We start from the raw sequence: 25,510 nt of genomic DNA, 5'->3' as shown, positions 1-25,510 counted from the left end.
GAGGTTTTCTGTTTAAGAATTTTTTGAAAGAGAGACAAATGTGTTTCTACTTATAGGAAATAAAAAGGTAGAAATTGAAATGAAAAAAAAAATCATACTGAAAGAACAGACAAGAAAATGTTCCCATTCCTAATGATATTTTTCCTCCTTTTTATGTATCTACCCCTCTGTGTCTCAGCCTATATATCCATTTGTCTGTCTCATGGAAAAATTGTGTAGACTTTGATAGATACAAAACTAAATATAGTAGAATTACAGCTGAGTTCATCATTATCAATTCCAGCTGTTAGAAGTATCATGGGATCAATTTAAAATAATTCGTATTGTCTCTTATAAAAAAAACCCATCACTTTTTTTCAGTTTCCTCTTTGTTTTTCATCCGACTGTTTAGCTTTTATCATGTTTTAAGCTTTTTCTGCAATCTTGAATACTACTTTTTTTAATGAAGTCCAAAATCCTCAATTAAATATTTCTCTGCATTAAATATTTCTCTGCTTTTTCTGTTCTTTTCCTTCTTCCTTTTTTCATTTTTATTTTTTTTACTCTTTTCCATCTTTTCCTCTTCAAAAATAATAACAAGAAATGGACTTAAATATTTAAGGGGGAGAGAGAATTAGCCTGGCTTAACCTAAGTTTTAACAATTCTGTTGAGAGGGCAGTGACTCATTCAGAGAATTCAGCAAGTCCAGAAGGGCTAGCATGATACTTCTGAAAGCTTATAGATTGTCATTGCTTTGTGTTTTAACAATTGGATCCTGCAGTGAATTCTTGTGGCTTGTTATGGAAAAGAAACTTTTTTATGACATTCAATGCCAGGATGCCTGCTATGCATTTTTAATTTTTTTTTTTTTCTTAAAAGACAAACATGTCATGAACTGCTAAAAAAAACAAACAAAAACCATACAAACCAAAAACAAAAACAAACCAAACAAAAAAACCCAAAAAAACCTCACAAAAAACAGGTATTTTGAATTACAAATTTGATACAATTTAATCCCAACAAAATTCAGATCCAAATTTGAGCTCTCCCCACTCCCCTCGAGTTTGGATTTGAAGCTTAAACTGAGCTGTGACAAACAAGAATGAAAGCCACGAAACTTCATTTTGGATCCAAAATTCCTTGCAGTTTTTGGGCATCCACTGCTGAGTTTTGGAGAGCGTTGAGCCCTTATTAGAATATTGTTGAAGCCAAGCTGCTCAGAAGGACTAAATTAATGCTCCCTAGTCCCAAAGCTTTTAGTATTTAGTACTCCTGCCTGAGGGCTAGAAAGTCACTGTTTCAAATTCTGAAGTTAAAAATGTCAAAATCAGTTAGGCAATAAATCCCAGTAGCCATCCGTATGCATTTATACATCTACCACAAGGAAAGAAGTGAGGAGAGAGGGAGGATATGTCTGTTTGTTTTGAATTAGCTCTCTTGGGTTTAGTTCTTAATGCAAAATGTTTGTGGATGGGTGCACAGGTCAGAGTGCACAGCTGGGCTGGTCAGTGCTGCTGCTGTTTTGTATCGAGATGGGTGCTTCAAGGTGCTGAGGTTCAGTCCAACACAGGCTGTATTTGGCCTCGAAAATTTGATTTCATTCATGTTGCAGCTGTATGAATTGCTAAGAACTCCTTAAATGTTGAGTTTAAAGCAAAGCTAGATGACTATTACCTGGAGGAGGTTAGGTCCCTAGGATCGTTGCAGTCTGCATAGAAACCTCCCCAGTGGGGAGAAAACCCCTCCAAGTTCAGAGGGATTTATATGCCAAATCCCGATCTGCAGCAGACACTGTGTTTGGACTAAATCTGCTGGAGTCAACAGATGTGCTTACGCTGGCACCAGTGCCACTGAGATCAGAATCTGGCTTGATATAAGGCACTTCTAAAAAATGAAACTCAAGCAGCAAGAGCTATTGAAGAATATCCTGGTTCTCAGATATGACTGTGATCCTTAACTGATAACCTTAACCCACGCAGCTCAGCAGCCATGGAGCCAATGTCTTGGGGTACCATTTTGGTCTAAGAACAGTGCAAGCAAGGACAAATATGTCATAATTCAGTCAGGTTTATTAGGTGGTTGTTGATGAAATTTGCCAAGTTTTTTTTTTTTCTTCTTGCTTAAAACTTCTAATCTTAGATGACCTTGGCATAGGAGTAAGCCTGGTGTTCAACCGGTACATGAGACTAAGCTGCATCAACAGAAAAGGACAGCTTACTAGTATATACCCTGTTTAGCAATATCAGTCATGAAAAATACAACTCTTCTGTTCCACTTAAGAATGAAGAGAAGGTTTTTTTGTTCTTTGGCTTGTTTTGTGTGTGTTTTTATATTAAAACTTACAATGACTATTTGTGGTTTTGTTTTCTGAAGGCATATTTAAGGAAGCTGGATTAATTTATAGTGGCATTTGAAACAGAACCAGGTCTGGTGAGGCAGCGGATTTGATATTTTTTTACACAGGCTTTCTAGTGTGATACTGTTATTATTCTAAATTTCTATCAATGCATCTTTTGAGTGAACACTTCAGTAAGTATACATTTAATGTAATTATGTTTTTCAAAAAGAGTGGAAAATAGTGAGGAAATGGTTATTATGATTTAATATTTTAATTATAGAATATTCTCTGTGTTGTTTTATACTCAAGTATTTCTGTGATACAGATGGTATTTTTTCCTGTGCTATAAATTAATTCCCTTTCGATTTCCTGACTTGTTACCTCGTGTTTTGACTAGACATGTTACATGTACCTTGGTGTATGTATTTATATACCTATAGAAGAATTTAAAAAGCCACAGAAAGAGGAAGAAACCTTTCCAATCAAACAGATTTCTCAACATCTTCCTTGGAGTCGACAATATTGTGGAAAGGCTAAGGTAGTGGTGATAACCTGGGCAGATGGATAAACGAGGAAAAGTTTCACTCCACTTCCCAGAAGGAGCCATCTGGGGAAACAGTTAAATATGACCTTTTTTTGGAGCTCATCAGCCTTTTGTAAAGGTGTACATTTGACCTAAAAGGAAAATAACCTCTCTTTCACATCTGCCTGTCTTTTGTGTTGGGTTTTTTTCATTAACTTTTTTATTCTTTTTTCTTTTTCTTTATTTTTTGTGAAGCTCTATGGGTTTTTTTGCAGCTAACCAATGAAGTTACTAACTTGAATAGTTTTGTAGCCCACTAAAAATAACAGTGGAGGACGCTGGGTTCTGGACCTCAAGTGAACCGTAAGAAAGCAGATGTTGTATGAACAGAATTGTTCACTGATGCTTCTTTACTACTATTTGCACAAACTTTAAAATGTGGGAAAGAGAAGAATAAAACCACATGGTTTTTGCAGGAAATAGAGACAATGCTAACATTTTAAAATTTTTATGCCCTGTGGTAGGATAATTTTTTTTAATCTGTTTTAATAGTGTTTTGGAATTTCCGAAGATAAATAGGTTATAAGTGCAAGCAGTGCAGCAAATGGAATCATAAACAACAAATAACACAAAGTAAACTAAGTAATGTCTGAGTCCTTATTTATTATATATTGTTATATGTGTGTGCACGCACACTCTTTTAATGTTCTCAAACAAATAAAGGAAGAAAGCTTCCATACTCTGTAAACACTCTCAAATTCTTTAGGAATTTAGTAGGAATATAGAAGCTTTTATAGACTCTTTGGACTATTCTTCAACACGTAGGAGAAAATGATAACTCTTCCATATAAGTTTTAGACAACTTATCCAGGAGATTTCATGAATACATGTATTTTGTCCTGTCAGTCACAGGTGCACATTCCTGCTCCTCACTCCGGCATCTTCCAGTATAACTTTTTAATTTTTTTTTTTTTTTTAAATCATGATTCACATCCATGGATCGCAGCATAATCTGAGTATCCCTTCAACCTGCCCGCATTTATCATGAATATGAACTTCTTCTCCATTACGAATAGCAAATTATAGAAGGAAAAAAAATAGTTTTTCAGTCTCTGGTGGTGTAATTATGAGACTTTAAGTTTCACTAGTTTAGTAATAGCTAAAGTCATAAATAATTTGCTTACACAAAGTTCTTATTTATAGGAGGCTGGGGGCTTCCCCATTGTCAGGCAGGGATAAATTTTGCCCAAATTAAACAAGGAGAGTGTTCAGCCTGTTAGAAGGGCCCAGTTTGCTGAATGGGAATGCTTGGGCCATTCCTGCATTGCTAAGCCTTAGAGAAGGTGCTCCTTAAGGAGCTGAGTTTCACTGCTCCTTGCACACGGGGACTTGTCTTCACATGGTACCGCTCTCCTCTTTTTGTGGTCATCTGTTCTGTGACTGTACTCAGTAGTTCTGCATTTTTGTGTAACCAAAGGACTGTGGTGCACAGCTCTTTATGTCATTTATTGTTGAGTCAATGTGCCACCAATTCAGACAGTGCAGTGACTGCTGTTGCATGTTCCTGAGGTCCAGGTTGGGGCAAATTTGTCATTTTAGTGATGAGAATGGGAAATCACAGAAATATTCCAAGATGGATTCAGAAAACTTGTAACTTCTCATGACTGGCATCTTCTGTAGCTTTTTGACAAAGATATTTCTTATGATGATATCTGGTGTTCTTTCTATGTGAAGTTGCTTCTGCATTTCAATTGGTCAAGTGGAATTGCTTAAGCAGGAGAGTTTTAACTGTAACTAACAATTGTAACTAACAATTATTTAAGCTAAAATTATGGTCCTTGACTGTCCACCAGTGGTAGAAGCAATTAGTTCAATTATTTGCTCCTCTTTTAAAGCTGGTCTCTCACATAGGTTTCTCATGAATACCAGATGATAATATCAGAAAGAGAAAAATTAATAAAAAAGTTCATAGTACTCACTGTAGTGATATTACTGGGATAAACAAATGAAAAAGTAAATATGAAACCAAGAAGGAAAATCAGAATTCTTCCTTGGCATATCACTGCTGTGTTTTGGAGACCCAACTTTTCAGATGTGTTCAGGCTCTTTGGAATTAATGGAGTACTGGAAAGTGGAAATGCAGATTGCCTGAAACACTTGACACCCGTACTGAAAGCTGAACTGAGTTGTGTGTCTGTGACTGCATGTGTCAGTTTTGAGAGACTGTTTTCCATGACAAAATATTGGAGGTCAACTTATTATCACCTTCTATGCTCTCCCTTGTGTTTCAAGCTGAGTTGTCACAAGGAGTACAAAAAAGGTTGTGAACAGAAACATTAACTATGTTGACTGCTTTTCACTTATGGTAGCAGCTGAAAAACTGATCAAAGCTCAGGAGCAGTTGTATTTTTGTAACACTTTATAGCTCCTGTTATGTATTGTCTTCATTTGGGAACCAGAGATGAACACTTATTAGATTTTTCCTCTTCTTTTGGTATGATGTCTAGGAGCTACCTATCCATTTGAATACCTTACTAGCTCCTGGTGATCAAGCCAACAAGCTGAATCCCATATAAACACATATGGAAAATATGAGTGTGGCTACTGATCCATGCACAGCCCTTGCCTCCGTGGCACTCACTTGCCAGCTGTAAACTAGAAATGAGAGAATGATGAAACTGTGAAGAAAGCTTCATCTGATTATAAATGTAAATTCACTGAGCGTTTTAAGGATTTGCATCAGACTTAAAACTTTTGAACTGGATTCTAAGGACATTTTGTCACCTAAAGAAATCTGTGTTAGCAGCTTAGCTGTGTGCACCGCCACATTGCAGCAGTGGAAAGGGGACTGATGGGTCCTCAGTGTGCTTGCCCCACTCTCTAAACATTATAAGGAAGGCCAGAAATTCCTGTCTATTGAAAATGTATCAGGTATGCTGAATGGAGGCAGTGCATCTGCCCAGCATCTCTGGATATTCAGCAGTGCATCTGGAGCTCTACCAGGACTCCAGGCACCTGAAAGTCCCAAATGAAAGGCCAGAATTCCCCTTTTTGCCCAGAAAATGTCTGAGACAGAAAAAGAGGATATTTTTGGGGGAACCTGGCCAAATATAATCACTAGGAAGGCAGCTTGTTCAACTGCAGAATTTTAAGTCAGCAGGAATTAGATTTGCGTGGACATATTGCAGGCACCTAAAATCCCAGATTTCAAAGCCAAGTATTTGATTTTTCTCCTTCCCAAACTGAGGGGAAGTGGAGATCTGCTACATCAGGCAGAAGGGAGTCTCATCCCAGTCACTGCTTCTCACAAGGCAGCAGCTCAAGTTCCAGTGGGAACCACTGCTCAGCACAAAGGTGGAAAAGGCAACCCACCCACATCATCCCCCTCCATATGCTGGAAATGCCTTTACAGCCAGTCTTGTGTTGGCTACACAGGGTGGCCAGGTTCTTGCTAATCATCTGAGTTGCTGACACTCATTTCTAGCACGTGCTGAGCTTGGGTGGCAGTGCACTTAATTCAGAGAAAAGGTATCCATGCCTCTTACAGTCACATCAATATTAACTACTTATTGTGGAATTTATCTCCACTAACTTGTGCTGCCTAAATATTCAGTGACTTGTCTTGGCTGGTTTTATGCTTCTTTTACAGTCAGTGGAGTGAAGTAGATTCCCCCAGTTGATGATTCATCTCCCCTGTTCTAGGCTTCAGTATTAGAATGACCCCGCAGAGATGCACTTTGCAGAGAGCTTTAAGCACCTCCAACTAGCTGAGGTGAATGCCAGTCTGTAGTGTCAGGAGAAGCCAAGTTAATTTTCTGCCCTTCATTGCCTTTCCCACCCAGGCCTCCAGCCAGCATCACCACTGTGCAATACTTAAAAGATTTCAGCTGGCATATGCCTGGGCTGACCCCATGTTTCCATCCAGCTTGTGTCGGTAGACCATGCAGAAGAGTGGCTGAGTTAGGAAGAGAGATGCAGTGCCAGCACGGTGAACTGGCAGCCCTCTGGGAATGCTGCATCCTGGTTTCAGCATGCCAGTAGTTGCCAAGTTTCTGCCTTTCGAGGAAGAAAGGTTGTGCCATTCCTATCCTGGAGAAAAGAGTGACAGAAATCCTTGGAAAAGGCAACCGTAGCTAGAGTTGTGGTTCTCAACCTGTGCACTGCAAACCCCAGGGGTCTGTGGATCACTCCTCAGGTAACTAAGAAGAATTCAGTGAAAGGTAACTTAAAAACCCATGTTTATTGTCAGTAGATTAACTCTCTCCATAATGGAGCTTGTGTCTCCTGAAAAACATTTGGGGGCTGCAGAGCATAAAGATTGAAAACCACTGAGCTGGAGTAATGTTGCTTTATATGTGATAATTTGACAGCTAAAGGGCTAAGCTGTTCAAGTGTACCTTTATGAAAAATGCCTGGAGAATTGAATAGAGTGTGATAAACTTTGTGTTGGCATTTTTGATCCAGTCTGTGAAAATGAATAACTGAAGGGATTCTATAGAACATACTCTACAAATGCACAAAATGAAGGGACAATAAAGTTCTTTTTGTAAGGTTTCCAACTGATCATATAGAATAATGCTCCTGCTGTAGACTATAGTTATCCTCTCCTCTTCTTAAAGACTTAACCTTGACAAAAAGTATAGACTTATAGTCAAGTAGCAGTGGAGCAATAGGTTTCATCCCTAGAGCCTTTGTGAATACTTTTTAGTTGTAGGTATACCCTGAATATAAGATCTGTGTAACTAATTTTTACAGAATGAAGAATCACACAGATACTCAGGACTCTGAGTTTCCCCAGTGTAGCTTTGTATCCAGACACCCAGCTTTGACAGTCAGACCCCTATGACAGCACAGACTTCTCGTATGATGGCTGGTACAAGAAACTCCTGCAAATGCTTGTAGAGTTTCTCTGCATTTAAGAAGACAAAGCAGCAGTTAGCGAACATAATGATTCCTCTCATGGCTATACATGGTAGCTTTTTAAAGGGGAAGTGTTTAGGGGTTTTCTTTTTCCTCACATTTTCCTCACACATTGATTGATTCTCACTTGATTTTGTCAGTATTAGTTCACCTTTATTTGAACTGCTAGATAATTCATTTGTAGAAGGGGCAGTACATTTAGGTACTTCCATCTGTGTTTAAACAAGGCTCTTGTGCTTTCCCCATCAAGAAAAAAACATTTTGTATTACAATGCTTGTGGCAGATGAGGTTCTGAATTTAACTCCTTCCTATTTTAGTTTCTCTTAACAACTCTGCATTATCAGCACCTGGGGTTTCTAGTTTACTCTCTTTGCAAATAGGAATTTGCAAGAAGAGATTGATGGTAAGTAGTGTGGTTCTAATTTGCACTTGTGAAGTATGTCAGATAGTTTCATCTAGTGCATGGTGAGCAGAGGAAAGCCTGTCTTCCTCTGCAAACTGCCTTTAGAAGATGTCAGAGAGTGTGTTTGACTGCAATAGTCACTTGCAAATGCAATATGGTTTTGATATGAGCTGTCCAGGAGCTGCTGGAGGAAAAAATGCTCACGCTCCTATGAATCCAGTCTTTGTTTTTCTCCTTTCCCTTCTCATATTTCTACTTGTTTTCCTGCTTCTGGGCTGTCATTCTTATGTGCTTTTGGATGAGTCTACTTTGTTGTGCTTGTAAAAGTTCTGTAGACTTATTTGGATGAAACATTTGTGACAGTCGCATGTTTTGTTGGGACTGTACCCTGTGATAGGTAGCCCTTTCCAGCTTTCTGTTTGTCACTTCCTCTCCATCTACCTGGTGCCTATATTATCCCTATATAAACCCATCCCTCCTATCCTCCCAGTGCCTTTGAGACATCTGTTGAAATCACTCTTCTCCATGGTATCTGAGTACCCTTTTCTCATCTTTCTGCCTATCCTCAGAGTAGGACTCTTGTGCGTTTATAAAGTCTTTTTTAAATCCACCAATAAGCCTGGGGTGATATTTGAGTGCATAGCTGGACATGCAGAATGCTGGACTGCCACCACAGTTTTCTCTTCTGGGCAAAAGGGCAGGGGATTTACAGTGATACCTCACCTGTGCACTTGCTCAGGAGCTGCAGCCAATGTTCCTCTTTGCATAGTTGTAAATCACCAGTGCCACAGAAGTGTTAGATTCCCTCTAACCTGTCCCACTTCTCTACTGCCCCACAGCCTTACATCCTCTTCGTCCCCCTAAAGCCCAGCTTTCATCGCACACTTGCCTAGCACCCTCAGAGGAATTCAGAATGAGTCACAGAGGGGGCCTCTGGGGACTCCTACTGATGCAAACTTCCTCCTCCTCAAGGCAGTCTGTGGTTTGAATGCCACAATGCACCCAGTACTTGTTAGCTCAATCCTCTGCACTTCAGCTGATGACAGAGTTGGGTCTCTGGCACAGGCACCCCCAGCTTGCTGCCTTCCTTCACTGGGCTCCAGTGCAGGAGAAGAGGCATTCTCTTTGCAGTGTCAGATATGGGAGCTGCTTAGTCTTTCATAGTGCTACTCAATAGGCAATGAAGGGTTTTTTGGAGGAATGGGTTATTATTAATCCTTAAGGTGTACTCCAGACAGGAGAATGGCATTGATGCATCAAATTATGTATTCTATGGGTCCTTATATGTAAGACCTAAGTCCCCCAGTTCTAAGGGCAGAATAGGCTTCCATCTTCCAAGAGCTTTACTTGTGGTCTGTCATCACCTGCTTCCAGAGCCTCAGGAACATCATTCAGAAACATCAGATGTGATGAATAGGGCTCTTTTATATTGTTTGGGTTTGGGCTTTCCCTGTCCCTCTGATAGGCCATTGCTTTAAAACATTATCTACCTTCTCTCTTCACATTAAAAAAAAAAGCTTTTCTAGTGGTAATTACACAGTGCTGTGTTGTGGACCTTTCATCCCATTACAGTAAGTGCACAAACTACTGTCATTTACAAGAATAAAAAAAGTGAGGAAATGGGAAAGTTTCTAGCACTCTCAGCCATAAATGCCAAGCTAACATGGGAGAATAATTCCAACAGAAAGCACTTTTTTTTGCAGTGAGCACTGGCACAGTTGAACTGTGAAGCAGGAATGGAGGAATTCTTGCTTCTCATAAGGTGTTTTGGAAAAAGAAGAATCAGGCAATATTAATGGGGAGCGACTGCCCCTTAACCTGTTTCTGCCCTTTAAGTTCAACTGAGTCATGCTTCAGATCATCCTTGCTCTTAGTCTCAGAATCTCTTCAGTCTGTCTGTGTACTGCCTTGTCATGGATCTCTTGGCAAGGCCAGTGTTTGGACACATTGAGATGTATTTTTCTTCAGCAGAAATTTCCTGCTTTATTATTCCCCACCTCTGCTCACACATCTTTTACCCATCTCAAAACATATTGATACTCTTCTTTGCCTGTTTTTTTGTTTGCTTTGGGTTTTTTGCACATTTTTAGTGATTCTTCATGGGAAGTGTACTCACATGGGAGGTTTGCCCTGAAGGTGTGGTTGCAGGAGTAAGGTCTGTACCTGTGCATCAGCAAGAATATATTTGCACATCACTAGGGAAGAGCTACCAGTTGGGTTGAAGAGCTTCCATATTCCTTTGGTAGTCTTGATTATGGGCTGTGAACTAGGATTTGAGTACCTTATTCTTATCTCCCTTTTCTCCATATGTGGTGATTAACAAATGTTGTTGGGGGAGGGTTTGTCTCCCACTTTAATGTGGGAGGCGAGTTTGGTACCCTAGGAGGTGCCACCCAGGAAAATGGATGGTTGAAGCTCCTCCCCAATCACTGGTCTGGGCTGGTTTGGCAGCAATTTGTTGCCACCACCTGCTGACCAGGCAGAGGATTTCTGTGGCCCAGGTAGAGCTTGTGCTTGTGGTGTCCTAGTAAGCCCCAACTGCTCTCCCCCCTGGCCTGTGGTTCTAGCAAGAGTGTGACGAGGCAGTAGGTCAAGGTAAGGCTGCCTGCATAAAGCAGGGGACAGATGGAAGACTGGTCATTCAAAGAAAGGTGGCAAATGCTTTAGTGTCTACACAACCATCCATGAGGGCTGAGCTGCTTTTGGACTGCTGTGAACTTGTAGAATATCAAGCATATCACAGGAAAGCTCAAACCTGGTGCCAGAAGTTGAGATGAGATATAACTTCATAGAACTATGGTGTTAGGTGCAAAAGCAAAGAAATACTGTCAAACTGCATGTCTTCACTTTAATGCATCTCTACATAGGAAGGCATAAAATTCAGTTACTCTTTCAGAAAAAAAGGAAAACAGAGAAGCAGGAAATTTCACATAATCCTAAACTTCAGAAATTCAAATTTGGTCTTCTTTCGCTTTGTGAGAAGGCTTGAGTGATCATCAGTGTTTGATGATCTTCAGAAACTATTTCAGTTAGTTCTTTAACAAAGATGTCCTTTCACACCAGTATTTTTGGACACAGGATTTAAATAAGGTATGCCAGGCAAGTACATTAGAAGGATGTATGATGCCTATTAAGATGGTGTCACTGCATTAAATCTTCATTTGGTGGCCAAACCACAGGGAGCAGTGACACTTGTGCTGCTGTGCCTGGGGTGCTGGTGCAGGGTTACATGGCTGCCATGGTGGGAGCTGATTTGTGAAGCTCTCAGGAATCCTGCCCTACTTTCTGCCCTTTGATGATCCATATGTGACATTTGCCTTCTCTCTGGGGTCACTCCAGGCTTTCAAACATCAGGGCTTAGAAGCAGAGACGGAGACACAACACCTTGGTATATTGCTTTGATCCAAGTTAATTCTTACAGCTTGGGAGCTGTTTTTAGGCCTTTTTTGAGTTTTTAAAGGAACTTCTGTATTGGAGGGCAGTACCCTACATGTGCTCTAGGGACCCAAAGAATTCCATGCTTTCATAGAGGGAGTGTCAAAACAGTCCCATTTTCAGAGGAAAGCTTGAGTTTTCCTCTAATTATTCTCCAGAGAGTCTCCCTTTTTCTTGCATTTATTGCTTTTTAGTTTGTTTGTTTGGAGACAGAAGAGAAAATTCTGAGAGACAAAACGCTGTGCGTGGCAGTTCTGCTCTGCTGCTGCAGTGCCATCCCTGTTCTGTCAGAGCTGGGAAAGGCTGCTGTTGCATTTTATAACGTCTGACCTCGGGTACATTCCTGCTTTCCAAACCCAACTCAAACCTGCTCCAGGTTTGAGTTGCTGTGCAGATGTTTCCATAAAATCCCCGTTTCCACTTAACCCTTGGCTGCCCAAGTGGCCTCTCCTGCTGACGCTGTGGCTTTCTCTCTTTGCATTCCAGGGCTCTGGGACTCCAAGCAGCTCTGCTGCCACCACCCCATCCGTGTCCACCCCTGTCACTGGCCATAAGCGGATGATCATTCCCAACCAGCCTCCCCTCACTGCCACCAAGAAGTCCACTGCCAAGGGCCCCGGGCAACAGGCGCCCATCCCGGTCACTCCTGTCGGCACTCTGAAGCCACAGCCGGTGCCAGCCTCCTACGCCACGGCCTCCACCCCCAGCCGCCCGGCCTTCAACATCCAAGTGAGGACGGCCCAGCCCAGCCCTCACTACCAACCCCCTGCCCCACAGCCTGGGCACTATGGCAGCCTTGGGCCCGGGCAGCCCTATGCTCCCCAGCCCGCCCGCCCGCCCGGAGCCCCACACTATGGTCCTCCGCAGCCCCATGGGCCTGATTATGGCTACACCCCGCAGCCTGGCCGGCCCTCAGAGCCTGCCTATGGCTACACCCCTCCACAGGGCCGCTACCAGGACCCCTACTACGGGGGGTACGGGGGGAGGAATGGCTCCGAAGCGCCCTACGTTCCACAGAGTTCCTGGAAGGCTGAGACAGCGTATCCTGCTAGTAACACCATGGGCCAGGCTCACCCTGGGCTCTACCAGCCACCAGGCACTAAGAAGACCTACATCACCGACCCAGTGCTGGCCCCACAGCCACCCATGCTGCAGCAAAAGGTAGGAGACACAGGCACTTGCTGGAGGAGTGCAGAGCTATGCAACTGAACGTGCTCTGGAAACCTCCCTGAAAGGCAGCGTGGGGGGTTAAATGGTGACTGTAGGGATTTTGGGTGCGTCTCCCTCCACATGGCTTCTTAAAAGCTGGAAATAAGGAACTCTTGTCTGCCTTGAAAAGAGGCTTTTGTGAGGGATTAGAAACGCTGCCAGCTTTGAAGGGTGAGGCAGTGTGATGTGCAGAGGTGCAGAGTCACCCTGTGGGCAGGAGGGAGGTTTTGTCCCTCTGACATGTACCTGAGGAGCTCAGTGGCTCTGCCTCTGTATGGTGTGACTGTATTTGGGTCTTCCTTTTCATGCCCTACCAAGATCAAATGAGAGGTTGAGTGTGAGCTGTTACTTCATGTAAATATGGACACCTCTGGTTCACCAAATAAATCCTTCCTCTTCTCAGGCAAACAGGAGGTACACAAGAAGCTGGTTTTGACTGTGGTTCAGAGCAGTTGTGGAGGTTGACCTCTGGTGTGTCACTGTTCAAAAATCACTTCTCGCTGAAACCACATGGAAATGAGTTTCCACAGAGCTCAGCTTTGATTCTCCTCTCAGTTGATGGTATGTCAGGGTGGCCTCCATCCATTTGATGAACTGGTGCCCAGACCTCATAAATCAAAGCTGATTTGAAATAGAGAGTTTAACTGGTCTGCCTAGTTCCTCCACCCAAACTTTGACCCTGGCTGGCTTTTGTCACTTCTGCTGGTGGTCTTCTCTAATGTGGTTCTGTGGGGACGCCACAGGTGTTTTAGTTTTGTGGGGTCTTGGTAGTGTATGACAAGCTTAGACTTCAGCAGAGGGTTAGGATGGCCAAGCCTACATGGGGAGTCAATGACGCCAGCTCTGCCCATACCCATCCTGATTTGTCTCAGCACATCTCTGCTCTTCAGCTTATAGGTGTTCACAGGTAAGAGGAAGAAGCTTCTGAAACATAACAGCAAGCCTACCTTTTGGAATTTTTTCACTAGCAGCACACAGACTGTTTTCCCAAAATTTCAGATTTCCTGAAACTGTGAACTTTTGAAGAGAGTTTAAAGAAGGCAATAACTTACAGAAATCCTTGAAATATTATCTTCTAGGAGCTAAGAAACTGCTTTTTCCCTTTTCTTCTCCTTCGTTACCAGGAAGCTAGGACTGGGCAGAGAAGAAATAAATCCTCAGCTCTGCAGGTACTTGGTACAGAACTTAGACTGGAAAGTAGTGAAAGACACATCATTTACACATAGCCTTAACTGGTGTAAATTGCTGTGGTTCCAGTGAAGTCACTGAGGAAATGCTGAGGTATAAGAAACCCATATTTAGACTTCTATAGATACAAGTAAGCTTATATATACAAAAAATTTTAAAACTTTAGTCCAGTTGGCATTTCTGTGGAAACCCAAATCATCTTGAACCACAAAAAGCACAAGCCTGTTAGTCTCATTTGCATTACAACACTGGAGGGACAGTTTAATTTAGCTCAGGTTTGGGTTTTCATGTATACATTCTTTTTTTTTTTTTTTTTTTTTTTTAGTACATATGTTTGTGCCTGTGCACATGACATTTGCAAATGCACATGCAGAAATACTTAATACATATCTCTAGAAAATAACTTCAGTCAAAATAGGCTATCTGCTTGGTGATGAATCTTCCCAGAACTTTTAATTTCCTTCCAACCTGCTAAATACCTGCAATATTACCTATCTCACTTTCAAAGTTAAAACTGTTCTCTAATATATTGGTAGCAGACTCTGCTTGATTGCTGCTACATAACATATAGTTTAGTTGGTGAAGAATTAAGGGTTATCTTACAATCTAGCAGGAAATACCCAGTAATAAAACACTGTATGCTTTGCCAGTGAAGCAGTGTGGTCCAGTTTTATTGCATGCTGTTCTATTCCTTTGCAGACTAACTCATTCATGAAATCAACTTTTGGAATGATTTTATTTAAAGGGGAAAATAAGTAAGGCTATGTTAGAGCCAGATAGCTGATAGAAAGAATTGTCACTGTAATTTGACATGTTGGCTTCACTGTGAGTTTTCATGCATTTTCCTACACACAACTGGCTTCTGCATTTTGTCGTGTTTTTCCTTTTCAAGATTGGTTTGAGGCCTTTCAGTTAGGGAAATTGATTTGAGAAGCCAGTGGAAGACACAGTCACTGATACATATCACACAAAGTGGAAGATCTTTAGAAATTTTTCTTCTTACAAGGGAATGATATTAAGTTATTAAGCAATTTCTAAATATATTCAGAAAAAGTGCATTCTTAATTTTGAGAAATTATTAAGGATGTTAAAACAAATCCATCTCAGAAGTTCTTGGTCCTTAATTGTAATACATACCATGAGCCATCAATGTGAAAGCAAAAATTTTTCATTAAATATGTTTAAGGGCTTTAAAGGGTAAGAAAAAAAGATTGTTTATATTTTGCATTCTGGCTAGGAAGAGGTTCATGGTACTGTGGCTCTGTGTTTTTTGCTGCATACTAATCATGTTGAAGTCTCTGCTGATCCATAATAAATCTGAATTGGTATGGGAACAGCAAATAATCTGTACTGGTTCTTAAAGCCCTCAGAGAACAATGAGGTTTACTCATACACAACACTGTGTTGCATTGGGCCACTTGTGAAATGGAAGTCATGCATGTGACACCTCTGTTCATTTTCAGTCTTTTATAGCACCCTGTATAGCATTGATGCCCAAGCCCCAGTTAGGAAATGAACTGATGGAGTGTGTCCTCATTTAAACCTTCATACGCTTCAAGGGCATTCCTGGCCAAAAGCTTCAGGAGCTTCCTTCTTTGGGTCATAGGTGGTGGGGATTTCTCTAGGAACAGCAGCAAAGTTGTCATGAGACCATCACAGGAACATGTGACATGATCAGCTACTCTCATGCTTTTTGCCAGAGGTGCTCTACTCATTCAGATAAAGTCAAAATCTTAAGCCTCTCAACTTCTCCTTTCCTAAAGGCCAGAGAGCACAAGACATGGGTGACTCATTAGATAAGCTGATTTCTGGCACCGGGATGTCCACAGTAGAAAATAAAAATTGCAAAGACAGTTTCTGACATGGAGAATTCTTGCAAGTTTGCCCTGTGGCCAAACCAGAATTGACTGAACTCCCACCACTTAACCAGCTCAGATGTCATCAAAAGTTTCTGTGCCCTGGTGGAGCTCTCATATGTCCAAATAGATCTAGGTCCTTTGATGTGTTTAAGTGACATTTGATGGGTTTTTAGAGCATATTGCATGTCTCCCAGATGACTTTGTCAACATTTCAGGGACCTCAAGTGGCTTCTAGTGTATTTGAGGGGTGGCCACTGTAGCTACCTAGAAGGTCTGTTCTTCCTAGATCTTGGATACCTTATGTTCTCCTTCCTCTGTCTGAATGTACTCATAGGCCTAGGGAACCACAGTCTCTCCCAAAGGAGGCACATTTTCAGCCTCCAGACTGGGTGCCACTGAAATCACTTGAATCACCTTGTATTTTTTGTCCTGAATGGTGGAAATCTTAAAAATATTGATCTCTTGAGATTAGAGATCATCTGATTTGGGAATGACAAAAGTATTTTGTAGCTCTGATTTAGTATAGCAGCCAAATCCGTGCTCCTTTGCTGCAGGTTTGCAGGAAGGAGGAAGGGAGCAGTTTCCCTTTGGTAACTGTGTCAGTTTTCACTAGCATGACAAAAGTGTACAAGTTCCCCAATGTGTTCAGCCTGCATCAGCCACCAGTCCCATTGGCCTCATTTACAGGTATCAGTGCATATGAAGCATGACCTCCTCTTCAGACAGCCCTTCAGTATTGTGTACATTTTAGGTGAACTCCATGAAAGCTAAGTGAGGAGACAACTGGTAATGAGGAGGTAAAATTAATGAGGCAGCTTATACTTTTGGCTGGTTTAGGTGGTGGTGGCTACGTGTGAGCAGCAGACCTCAGCCACCACGTTGTTTCCGTGCTGCTGGCGATGGTGTTTCTTTGCTGCCTGCTGAAGCCAGCTCTGACACAGCCTCATGAAACTTGCAGTGCCCAGAAGGGGACTGTGACAGCTCACTGTTTTCTCATTTTACACAGCTTGTGTTAGTTTTTCCACTGATTTAATACCTACGATGGAGACATTCACTTGGAAGTTTCATCTTTGCCTCAGAAACACCTGCTCACCACCGTTCTTTGCTATAACTGATGCACTTCTCTTGTACTACTTTAATAATTTTTACAGTCTGCCATCACTCACATAAAGTAGATACCTCTGGCACTTTCGTTTGAACCGAGACTAACGCTCTCGCTGTTTGCTGTTAATCTAGTGGCTAGGAATTTTTTGTTCTCTGCAGATGAATAAATGCAATCTGCCAGATTCCCTCCTGCTGTCACAGGGATATAGTCTTTCTTAGCATTGGTTTTGCTTAGAGAGAAAGGCAGACAGCTTGCTGTACCCTGCCTGCCTGAGTGTCTTCCCCAAAATCTCATCTCAACCCAGGTGTCCTCTTCCCCAAAGTCACATATCAAAATTTATACTGGATTTGATTCAGAGATGGTATAAAATAATGGTTGAATTTGGTTTTCTGTCAGTGTGAGACAGTGATTTTCCATAGTTTTAAAGTGAGTAAATAAAGCAACTCAAATGTGATGAAAGAACCTTATTTAAAATAATCTACTTTGTCATTTAATGAATTAAAAAAGACATAAAGCTAATGTAAAGTAAAATAAAAGGTGAAGTTCCAAAATTCAAAGCTGAATTTGTGATGTCAATGTGACATTTCAAAATTTCCAGATGAATATGCAGCTCCTTTCTACCCTGAGAATAGCAACAAATGTCAAAATGTTGACATTCCTCACAAAACGGTAATTCCGAGTTCTAACCAGCACTAGCTGTATATCAGCTTCTGACTCTACCATTGCTTCTGGGTGGATTAAATTAAATGGTGTTGCTTCTGTTAAAATGAGGAGGAGGGGAAGAAGACAGTGCTGTCTAACAAAAAGATGAGAAGCTCAGAGTTAAGACTTGGTGGTATTCCGTCTCTCTGAGAATGGTGTTTTCCTCTTCAAGGTATTATACATGTCTGCATTAAAGCCCTTTGTGGATTTCTTCAGGATTTTGGGGTGAAAAGGTGCTAGCGAGAGGTGCAAAGACATATTTTCAGAGCAGTATGCTTATCCTGACTACAGGAATCTGACATAGTCTGGTTTATACCCTAAAGTTTTGAGCCCAATTCTCAGCTTGAAATGTATTCAACATTTTTGGTTCAGAACTTTACAGTTTGTTCTTTGTATAATACTTTTATTATTTAAGTACTACATATACTAGCAGGAACAAGCTGTTGACAGAGCAATTAATCAGTCTGGTCTCTTAGGAATCTTATATTTGAGTTGCTTTACTGAAATAGAGAAAGAACAAGTTGCCAAACAATTACCTTGAAGTTAAAGATAACAGGGAGCCTGCAGTTACAGGAGTAAGTCAGGTCTATATATACTGAGAAACCAACTTACATTTACAGCTTCAGAATGCATCTTTTGCAGCTTTAGCCTTTAGTCAGCCACAGTGAGTTAGTAATATCAGAGGAATAACTGAGAAAGAGGCATTTGACATAATACCTGGATGTTCTTTCTTGTTCCTTCTTAAAATTAGCTGAGGACAATGCCTCAATACATGATAAGGCATAGAGCAACCTTCAAGTTAATTAAAGGCTCTTTTTCTGTGCTGTTTAACTCTTGATAACCAATGTCTACCTTGAAAAATGCTGTCAGATGGTTTTACAGTCTAACAGATAAGGATTTTGTATCCAAGACCATAAAATGCAGTGAGTGCATCTTTGCTTGTGGGTGGAAAGGAATATCTGAGGGGGAAACTGGTTTTTGAGCAGCAGTGCTTTCCTGGGGCTGGCTGAGCTTGCATCTCTGGTGGGCAGCCTTGTCTGTAGCGCCATGAGATGAGCATAATTGGCCTTGCTACAGCTTTTAGTTCAAAAGCCAGCACCCATAAAAATGAGTTCCGCTTAATTCACAGCCATGCTCTGACTGTTATGTGTGATGGTGCTGCTGATTACTGAAGAGCTGTTGCCTTCCCTTTTAAAATACACTGGAGTCCAACCACACTGTAATTCTTCCAAAGCTAAGGCACCAGAGCATGTAGTGAAGCTTTTCTATCAAATAACCTCTGTGTTACTTTCAAGTTTATTGCAGTGAAGTTCGCACCTGAATGACTAGGGAAACTTGCTCAAGCTTAGGCACCAATGGATTAGGAGAGCTGGGGAGAACAAGGGGCAGCTTGGTGTCATTGGATGGCTCATCTGAGGAGAGAAGGGCTCCGGCTTCCCCTTTGGTGTGAAACTCAGAGCTGATGACCTGGTGGTAATGTCAGTGTTCTGACTTTAAACAATGTAACTGTGATACTTTGGGTGATAGGATATTTTGGTTATGTCATTTGGAGTGGATCATCCTACATCTGGGTGATTTTTCCACTGACTCAGTGAAGTGTATTTGTGGCCTTAATCCTGTTCTTAGTGGCACAGGTACACATCTTGGTTTGTTACTAAGTCACCACTTTGTGTAGGGAGCAGTGCACAGTTTAAAACATGACTCATTTCTCCATTGCTAGGCATGGTTGGCCACAACTACACTCTTGAGCCTGGTATTTCTATGAGCAGCCAAGTTAGAAAATGCTCATGGTGTGCAGTGAGCAGTGCAAGCCATGTAGGATCCCACCTAAAATAGATATTCAGTTATAAAGAGTAGAATGTAGTCTATAATGGTTACTGATATAATATCTTTTCCTCCAAGACTAATGGTAAGAAATAATTGATAATATATAGTTACATTTACTGATAGTAAATGTTCTGGTACTAAACTAACTTGGGCCCACACATAATGAGCTTCCTGTCAAAATTTACCTCTGGATAGCTATAAAGAAACATAATACAGTAAATTAAATAGCAGCCTTTGGAAAAAAAAAATAAATGGGGGGAAAAAAAAAAAGGTTTCCTATCACAAGCTGAAAGAACTCCTGCAAGGCGAGGAGAATCTGCAATTATACTGACAGTTTTGTTCTTAAATGAAAATAATAGTGAATTATAAAGTTGTAAAATTGTTTTCACAACAATATTTTGTTTTTATAACTCATACTATTTCACTTAGTAGCTGCCTGGCTCCAGAACAAGTTACATAACATGATATTATGAATATGGTGTCTCAACTTTTTGTCTAGGGAATTAATTCAAGGGCTCTAAACTTTCCAATCATATTTTCTTCTTTGTTCCAGATGCAGTGTATTCTCTCCACTTGAAAAAATATCAGAAGAACTCTATCTTGCTTCTAGCAGAGTAGTATTCATAGGCCTCTTTATCTGCACTAATAGGGCATTGACTGAGTTTTATATGAGTCTTTAAAATAGTCCCTATTGAAATGTGCTGTCTAAAGTCAGCTTCAGAAAACAAATTACAGGAGCCAGGCTGGTGTGTGTTAGCTGATCAATCTAGCATCAGCAAGGATTTTCCATGGTGTGGTTTAGCACCAGAGCAGACAGACAAATTGTTATTATTGTCAGTATCACTCACTCACCCCAATTAAATCTTTTTCAAAACAAATAAACAAATTTCCTCCCATGAATTGGCAGTAACTTAAATTGACATATTAGGGTTACTTTAGTCACCAGTAAAAGGGAACCACACCTTAGATCTTACTATCTCAGATTAGCTATAATAATTTTCATCCCATTTTTCCTAGTTAAACTCTTATTTTACCAACACCTGAAGGATGTTTTTTTCAGGTTTTTCCTCCAGCTTTATGAGAGCTGTTTGCTCACTAAGTGGATCACCTTTTCTTCTGTTTTTTTCTTTGGGAGAGCTCAGAGTGAAAACTCATGGCTTTTTCAGGGAAAAAAAATTGCTTAAGTGGCCAAGCAAGTTTCTTCTGTTTATATACCACTGATGGATTCCTTCTAGGCTGTCACCAGGAAACCTGGTGGGTTTTATTTTTCAGTCTGAGTCAGGCAGCAGAGGAAAGCTCCTGAGAAGTTCTCTGTAACATTTGTGCTTCTGTAAAACTCAGCTTCACAAATACCTTGCAGACTTAAAGTCCATGGTGACTATCATGGTCTGAGGTTCATCCTCATCAGAGAAGTACCCTGCACCTCCTTCTCCAGACTGTTAGAAGAAGGCAATTCTGTTTGATTTACTGCATCAAAGTCTTTTCTCCCTCCCAGCAAGCAGTGCTTATTTGTAGCCTCTCTTCTTCAAGGTTGCATCCCAAAAGCATGCTTTAAAACACATCAATTCTTGCACAGGACATTTGAGTATTTCATTTAAAACTTTCTCCTAAGTTCATTTCCTTAGCTACATTTCCCATAATCCAGATTTTTCACGATTTATAAGAGATTCACAACATCTTCCCTGAGGGTGCCTGCCCCCCCAAGGCTTAATCTTAAAATTGGGGATTTTGCTGCTGTTGAATTTCTAGATCACTCAGCAAGTGGTGGATGAGTCTTTCTAGTAGGTTTGAAGTACAAAGATGCAACACAGTTGTATTAAAGGCAAACATGGTCCTATTGTTAAGAAGGGGGCATTTGAAATGTGCTTGTGTTTGTTTCTTTGTGAGATTGCTCACTAATAAATATCTCCAAATACAATTTTCAAATCAGTTTCCCACCCACGTTTCTTTACTCTTTAATCAGGTTGCCTTCTGGTCAATAAGTGCAGCACACCAATTAAAGCCATATGTGTAATTAAGAGAAATTCAGCATAAATTTCAAAAGCATGAAGATAACAAAGGTAAAAGGATAAAGACAACTGGAAGCTCAGTTCTGTGTGACCTGCTTTTGAATAAGCAGCATTATATTCCACAGTCAATTATCCAAAAAGTACAATGTGTTCTGTTGCCAAAAAAAGGTTGTCAGATAGAAGTGGTTAGTCAAAAGGACACATGCACTGGAGTGAACATTAGTCTATTGTACTCCTCAGTATAATATTATAGAAACAGAGATGGTTTGTTGCTGACTTTAAAAAAAATGTAAAAAATTTATCACAGACAAGATTATGCAGCTTTTAAATATTATTTCATAAATATCTAATTGCAGGCATCAGCAAGAGGTGCAGGCATTGCTAGGGAAATCAAATAAGGTATGCTCTCTGCAGCACAATAATAAGGCTTCCAATACAAAAGTGGAAAAACAAGTCATTAGTTACAACCATTGAACAGAAGAGGTCTAATGGGAGCCACAGGATAAGTATTCCATTTTATTATGTCTTCCTTATATGTTTTGCAAGACTCAGGGTTTATAAATTAAAATTGCTTTTTGCAGCAGTGACTGTAAAAGGTTCAAAATCTGTGAATGTAGCTATTATTTTTATTTATATCACAGCAGGCTGCTAGCAAAAGTAACTTTTTTCCCCCTCTGTTTGTTAGTTAAAAGATTACAAATGCATAACTCCTGGCAATACTCAGAAATGCTCACCCCCCTTTTTCTTTTTTTTTTTTTCAGATGAATATGACATTGGTTTAAAGTGGGAGGGAAAAGTAGCGGGGGGAAATTCAAATATACTTTATAATACAAATATACTTCAAATAACTTCAGATATAATTAACTTTTTCACCATTACCCAAGTTGGTTGGGTCTGGTTTTTGTTTAAAAATTTAAAGTAATGCTAGTAAAAGCAGAATGTGCACTTTGACAGATGAAAAGGGGTTTATACAGAGACCATGTTGCTGATTTTCCAGTCCCCTTCTCCAGTTGAAATAACAGTCTTAAAGACCCTGATAACCAGCAGAAAAAATGGTGTTAGAGCAGGATTTTCCCATGCTTTCTCCTCTCTTCTGAGCAGGCAGGAGATGTGCTGTTCTGTGATGGAATGGATTCAGCCTCTCACTCTCCACCCCAGATTCTTCTGAACCTTACAGCAAAACAGTTTTAATTTGTTTGGGTTTTAAAGTCAGCTTTTGGAAGTCACTGCCCCAAGGTAGCAGCCAAAGCAATAGATTTGTCGAATGGAGGTTTGTGGTGGTTGGAAACATCTATTTCTCCTTTTCGAAAGGATACAAAGGATATGCAATTGTAAACCCTCATCAAGCCTTCTACTTCCATTTAGGAGTTAATCATGAACTGTGGGACCATATACAGTTTCTCCTTTTGAGGACAGAGTACCTCATACCTGCACTGTAGGTGAGTGGCTTTCACCTTGCAACTTATTTCAGAGCTGTACTTCCCCCTGATCTATGAAAGCCTTGTGTCAGAATCTTAAATTTGTTATGTAGGGGCCTGCATGTCCAAGGGAGAAAAAAAATCGTTATGCAAACTTGAAGAGGCAGAAAACCACTGCCCTGGGGACTTTCCTACTCTTTCAGATTAGCATTACCCATGGGCCGTTGAGGGGGCAAGCTGAGGTGGTCTCACTTGGGCTGGCAATTCCTGCTGTGGGGGAGGAGGAAGTTCATAATCATATTTCTCCAGAGACTGGACAGAAAGAGCCTGCAGGCAGGGACCACAGCGCATCCCTAGGGTGGATTGGATCAAAACAAACAATGATATGTGCTTTTAAGTCTACACAGTGCTGCTGCTCCTTGGTTACAACCATTATAATTTTGCTGGTGTGACCTAATAATTGTTCTAAATATGAGATAATGCAAAACAATCAATACCATGAGACTTAATTGCTCTTTTGTCATCAGGAAACTTTTTTTTAAAGGCATGGCTAGTGCCAAGGGACTTATTTTAAAGTAGAAACCTGACTTTTTCTACACAAGCTGAGATCCTGCAAACTTTGTCTCCCGCTGTGCTGACAGTTTCTAAGAAATTACTTTATTTCCCATTTTAGATGCTGGACAGTGACTCAGTATGCCCTGGAAACACTATCATTCTAGCAATTTTCTCATGTGGTAGCTCAGCTTAATGTCAGAGATATGGGTAGTTATGAGTTCAGACACTATAAGGTCAGACTTAGCTTCTAAAAATAAATGCTTGGTTAACTTTTAGTTGTCAACAACTTTTCTACTGCAGCACATGCTAGAAACTGGAATGAGCCTCATGCAATTCCAAACACTCTCTGTGGTCAACTGAAGTGCCTGCAAGGATTAAATTTGCTAGCAATAGAGATAAATTCCATGGCTGCTCTTGCTATGTGGTGTGAACGCCCTGCTGTATAGAAGTCTGGGAGCAGAAGAGTTAACTCTTCATTAACAAGAGCAAGTGAGCAAGTGTGGGTCTACATGGGCCTTGCTAGCACGCCTGCTTTCTCAAGTGTCTCCTTTCTGGCTCTAGGCTAGGGAATTTAATCTTTTTCCCCTCTTAGTTTCCTGTGTAAAATGGGTATAATGTTTGCCTCCTGTATCACAGTGGGGGTTTTGAGACTTGATTGTCTGCAAAGTAGTTTTAAAGTCTATAAATGCAAAGTATTATTCCTATTTTCTATGTGAAAGGCAATTGAAATCATGTGCCAAGCCTCTAACAGCAGGCACAGCAATTATTTGCAATGAAGGATATTTCTGCACCTTTGTATGGAAATGAAGAAAAGACCTCTCTTAAATACATGGCTATTAGGAACGGTTAACTTTTAGCATTTATATAGTGTTTTATGTTTTCAGAGCTTTACTATGAATCTTAACTAAGTTCCCACAAAGTCCCTGAAAGGTGTCTGGCAATATCCTGCTTTCGTGGTCATTTCCCCATACTCACAGAGGGAGGAAGTAACTCAGCCAGGCTCACATGGGTAGCAGCCTCATGGTGTTCTCCTCTATCAGTCCGTGTCTTGATGCAGTGACAGAAGGTACATAGATACCTGTACTGATGAGCTAAAAGGGTTGCCTCAAAGCTGGAGAATTAATTAACCAGGTCACATGGTTTTAAGGGTGAGTTAGCATCAGAACACTGAGTTATATGCAAGCTATCCTTGAGGAACAATGCAACATGCTGACCTTGTCTGGATCTACAGACTTTGGTGGGATTTAGGATGAATGTGGCCTTCTTTCTGCTGAGTGTTTGCTTAGAGCAGGAATGGGCAGTGCTTTGCCACAGCATAAGTCCCTGGTTTATTTTGTTGCCAATCATGAGGAAAGGCCAGTGAGATCAAGCATGACTACTATATCCTGGGCTATGAAGGTGCTTGAGCTGTAAGGCTGTCATTTTGTGGTATGTGTATTAGACCAGTGATGTCAGTATAGCTGTATGAACTCAGCAACAACTATGTTGATTTAATAATATCTGGGAGTGTAGATCAGAGGCTAATACAATATTTGTCATCTGGGGTTCTCTAACAGCAACTAGGAGACTGTGTAAATCACAGAGTAGCCTCTTCTAATTTGTTACTCCCTGCCTGCCTAAAGCACTTACACACTAAACCTAATTCAGGTGTTACAGTGACTTTATGAGTAGTGCTAAGGGAATTAACACCTTATACTTGCTGATGCATAGGAGAGCTTGAACCGGTATATAGAACTTTTAACATTTTTTAATGGTTTCTTTTGTAAGATCTTGCTTCTGAGCAAGCAGATTTTATTTCTTGTGTAACAAGGTATCCCTGGGTGAGTTCTTGTAAGGAAGCAGGAAGAGGAATGCAGGAACAGAATAACTCAGGTCAGTGACACCCCTCATTGAATACCAGTCCATTTCTGAGGAGTTTTGCTGTGGTTTTCAGAATGGGATGTCACTGATGGGTGCCATTTATGCACAGACACCACCTGTGATGAGGAACTGATCAGAAGGGATTGTTGGCAATATGGGGAGAGAGCAAAGATAGATG

At 40.8% G+C, this 25,510-nt stretch overlaps 1 protein-coding gene across 6 annotated transcripts in view; it reads left to right on the top strand.

Moving 5' to 3' along the window:
* Nucleotides 1-25,510, top strand: part of LPP (LIM domain containing preferred translocation partner in lipoma) — a 320,606-nt gene that overhangs the window by 194,437 nt on the left and 100,659 nt on the right. For all 6 annotated transcript variants that reach the window (XM_030456339.1, XM_030456340.1, XM_030456336.1 and 3 more), the window contains one exon: nt 12,087-12,761. In XM_030456339.1, coding sequence (XP_030312199.1) covers nt 12,087-12,761 — 675 coding nt within the window. The remainder of the gene's footprint in view (nt 1-12,086; nt 12,762-25,510) is intronic.

This window comes from Calypte anna, chromosome 9 (genome assembly GCF_003957555.1).
Source record: "Calypte anna isolate BGI_N300 chromosome 9, bCalAnn1_v1.p, whole genome shotgun sequence".
Classification (NCBI taxonomy): domain Eukaryota; kingdom Metazoa; phylum Chordata; class Aves; order Apodiformes; family Trochilidae; genus Calypte; species Calypte anna.
This window is presented reverse-complemented; position numbering and strand designations above follow the sequence as displayed.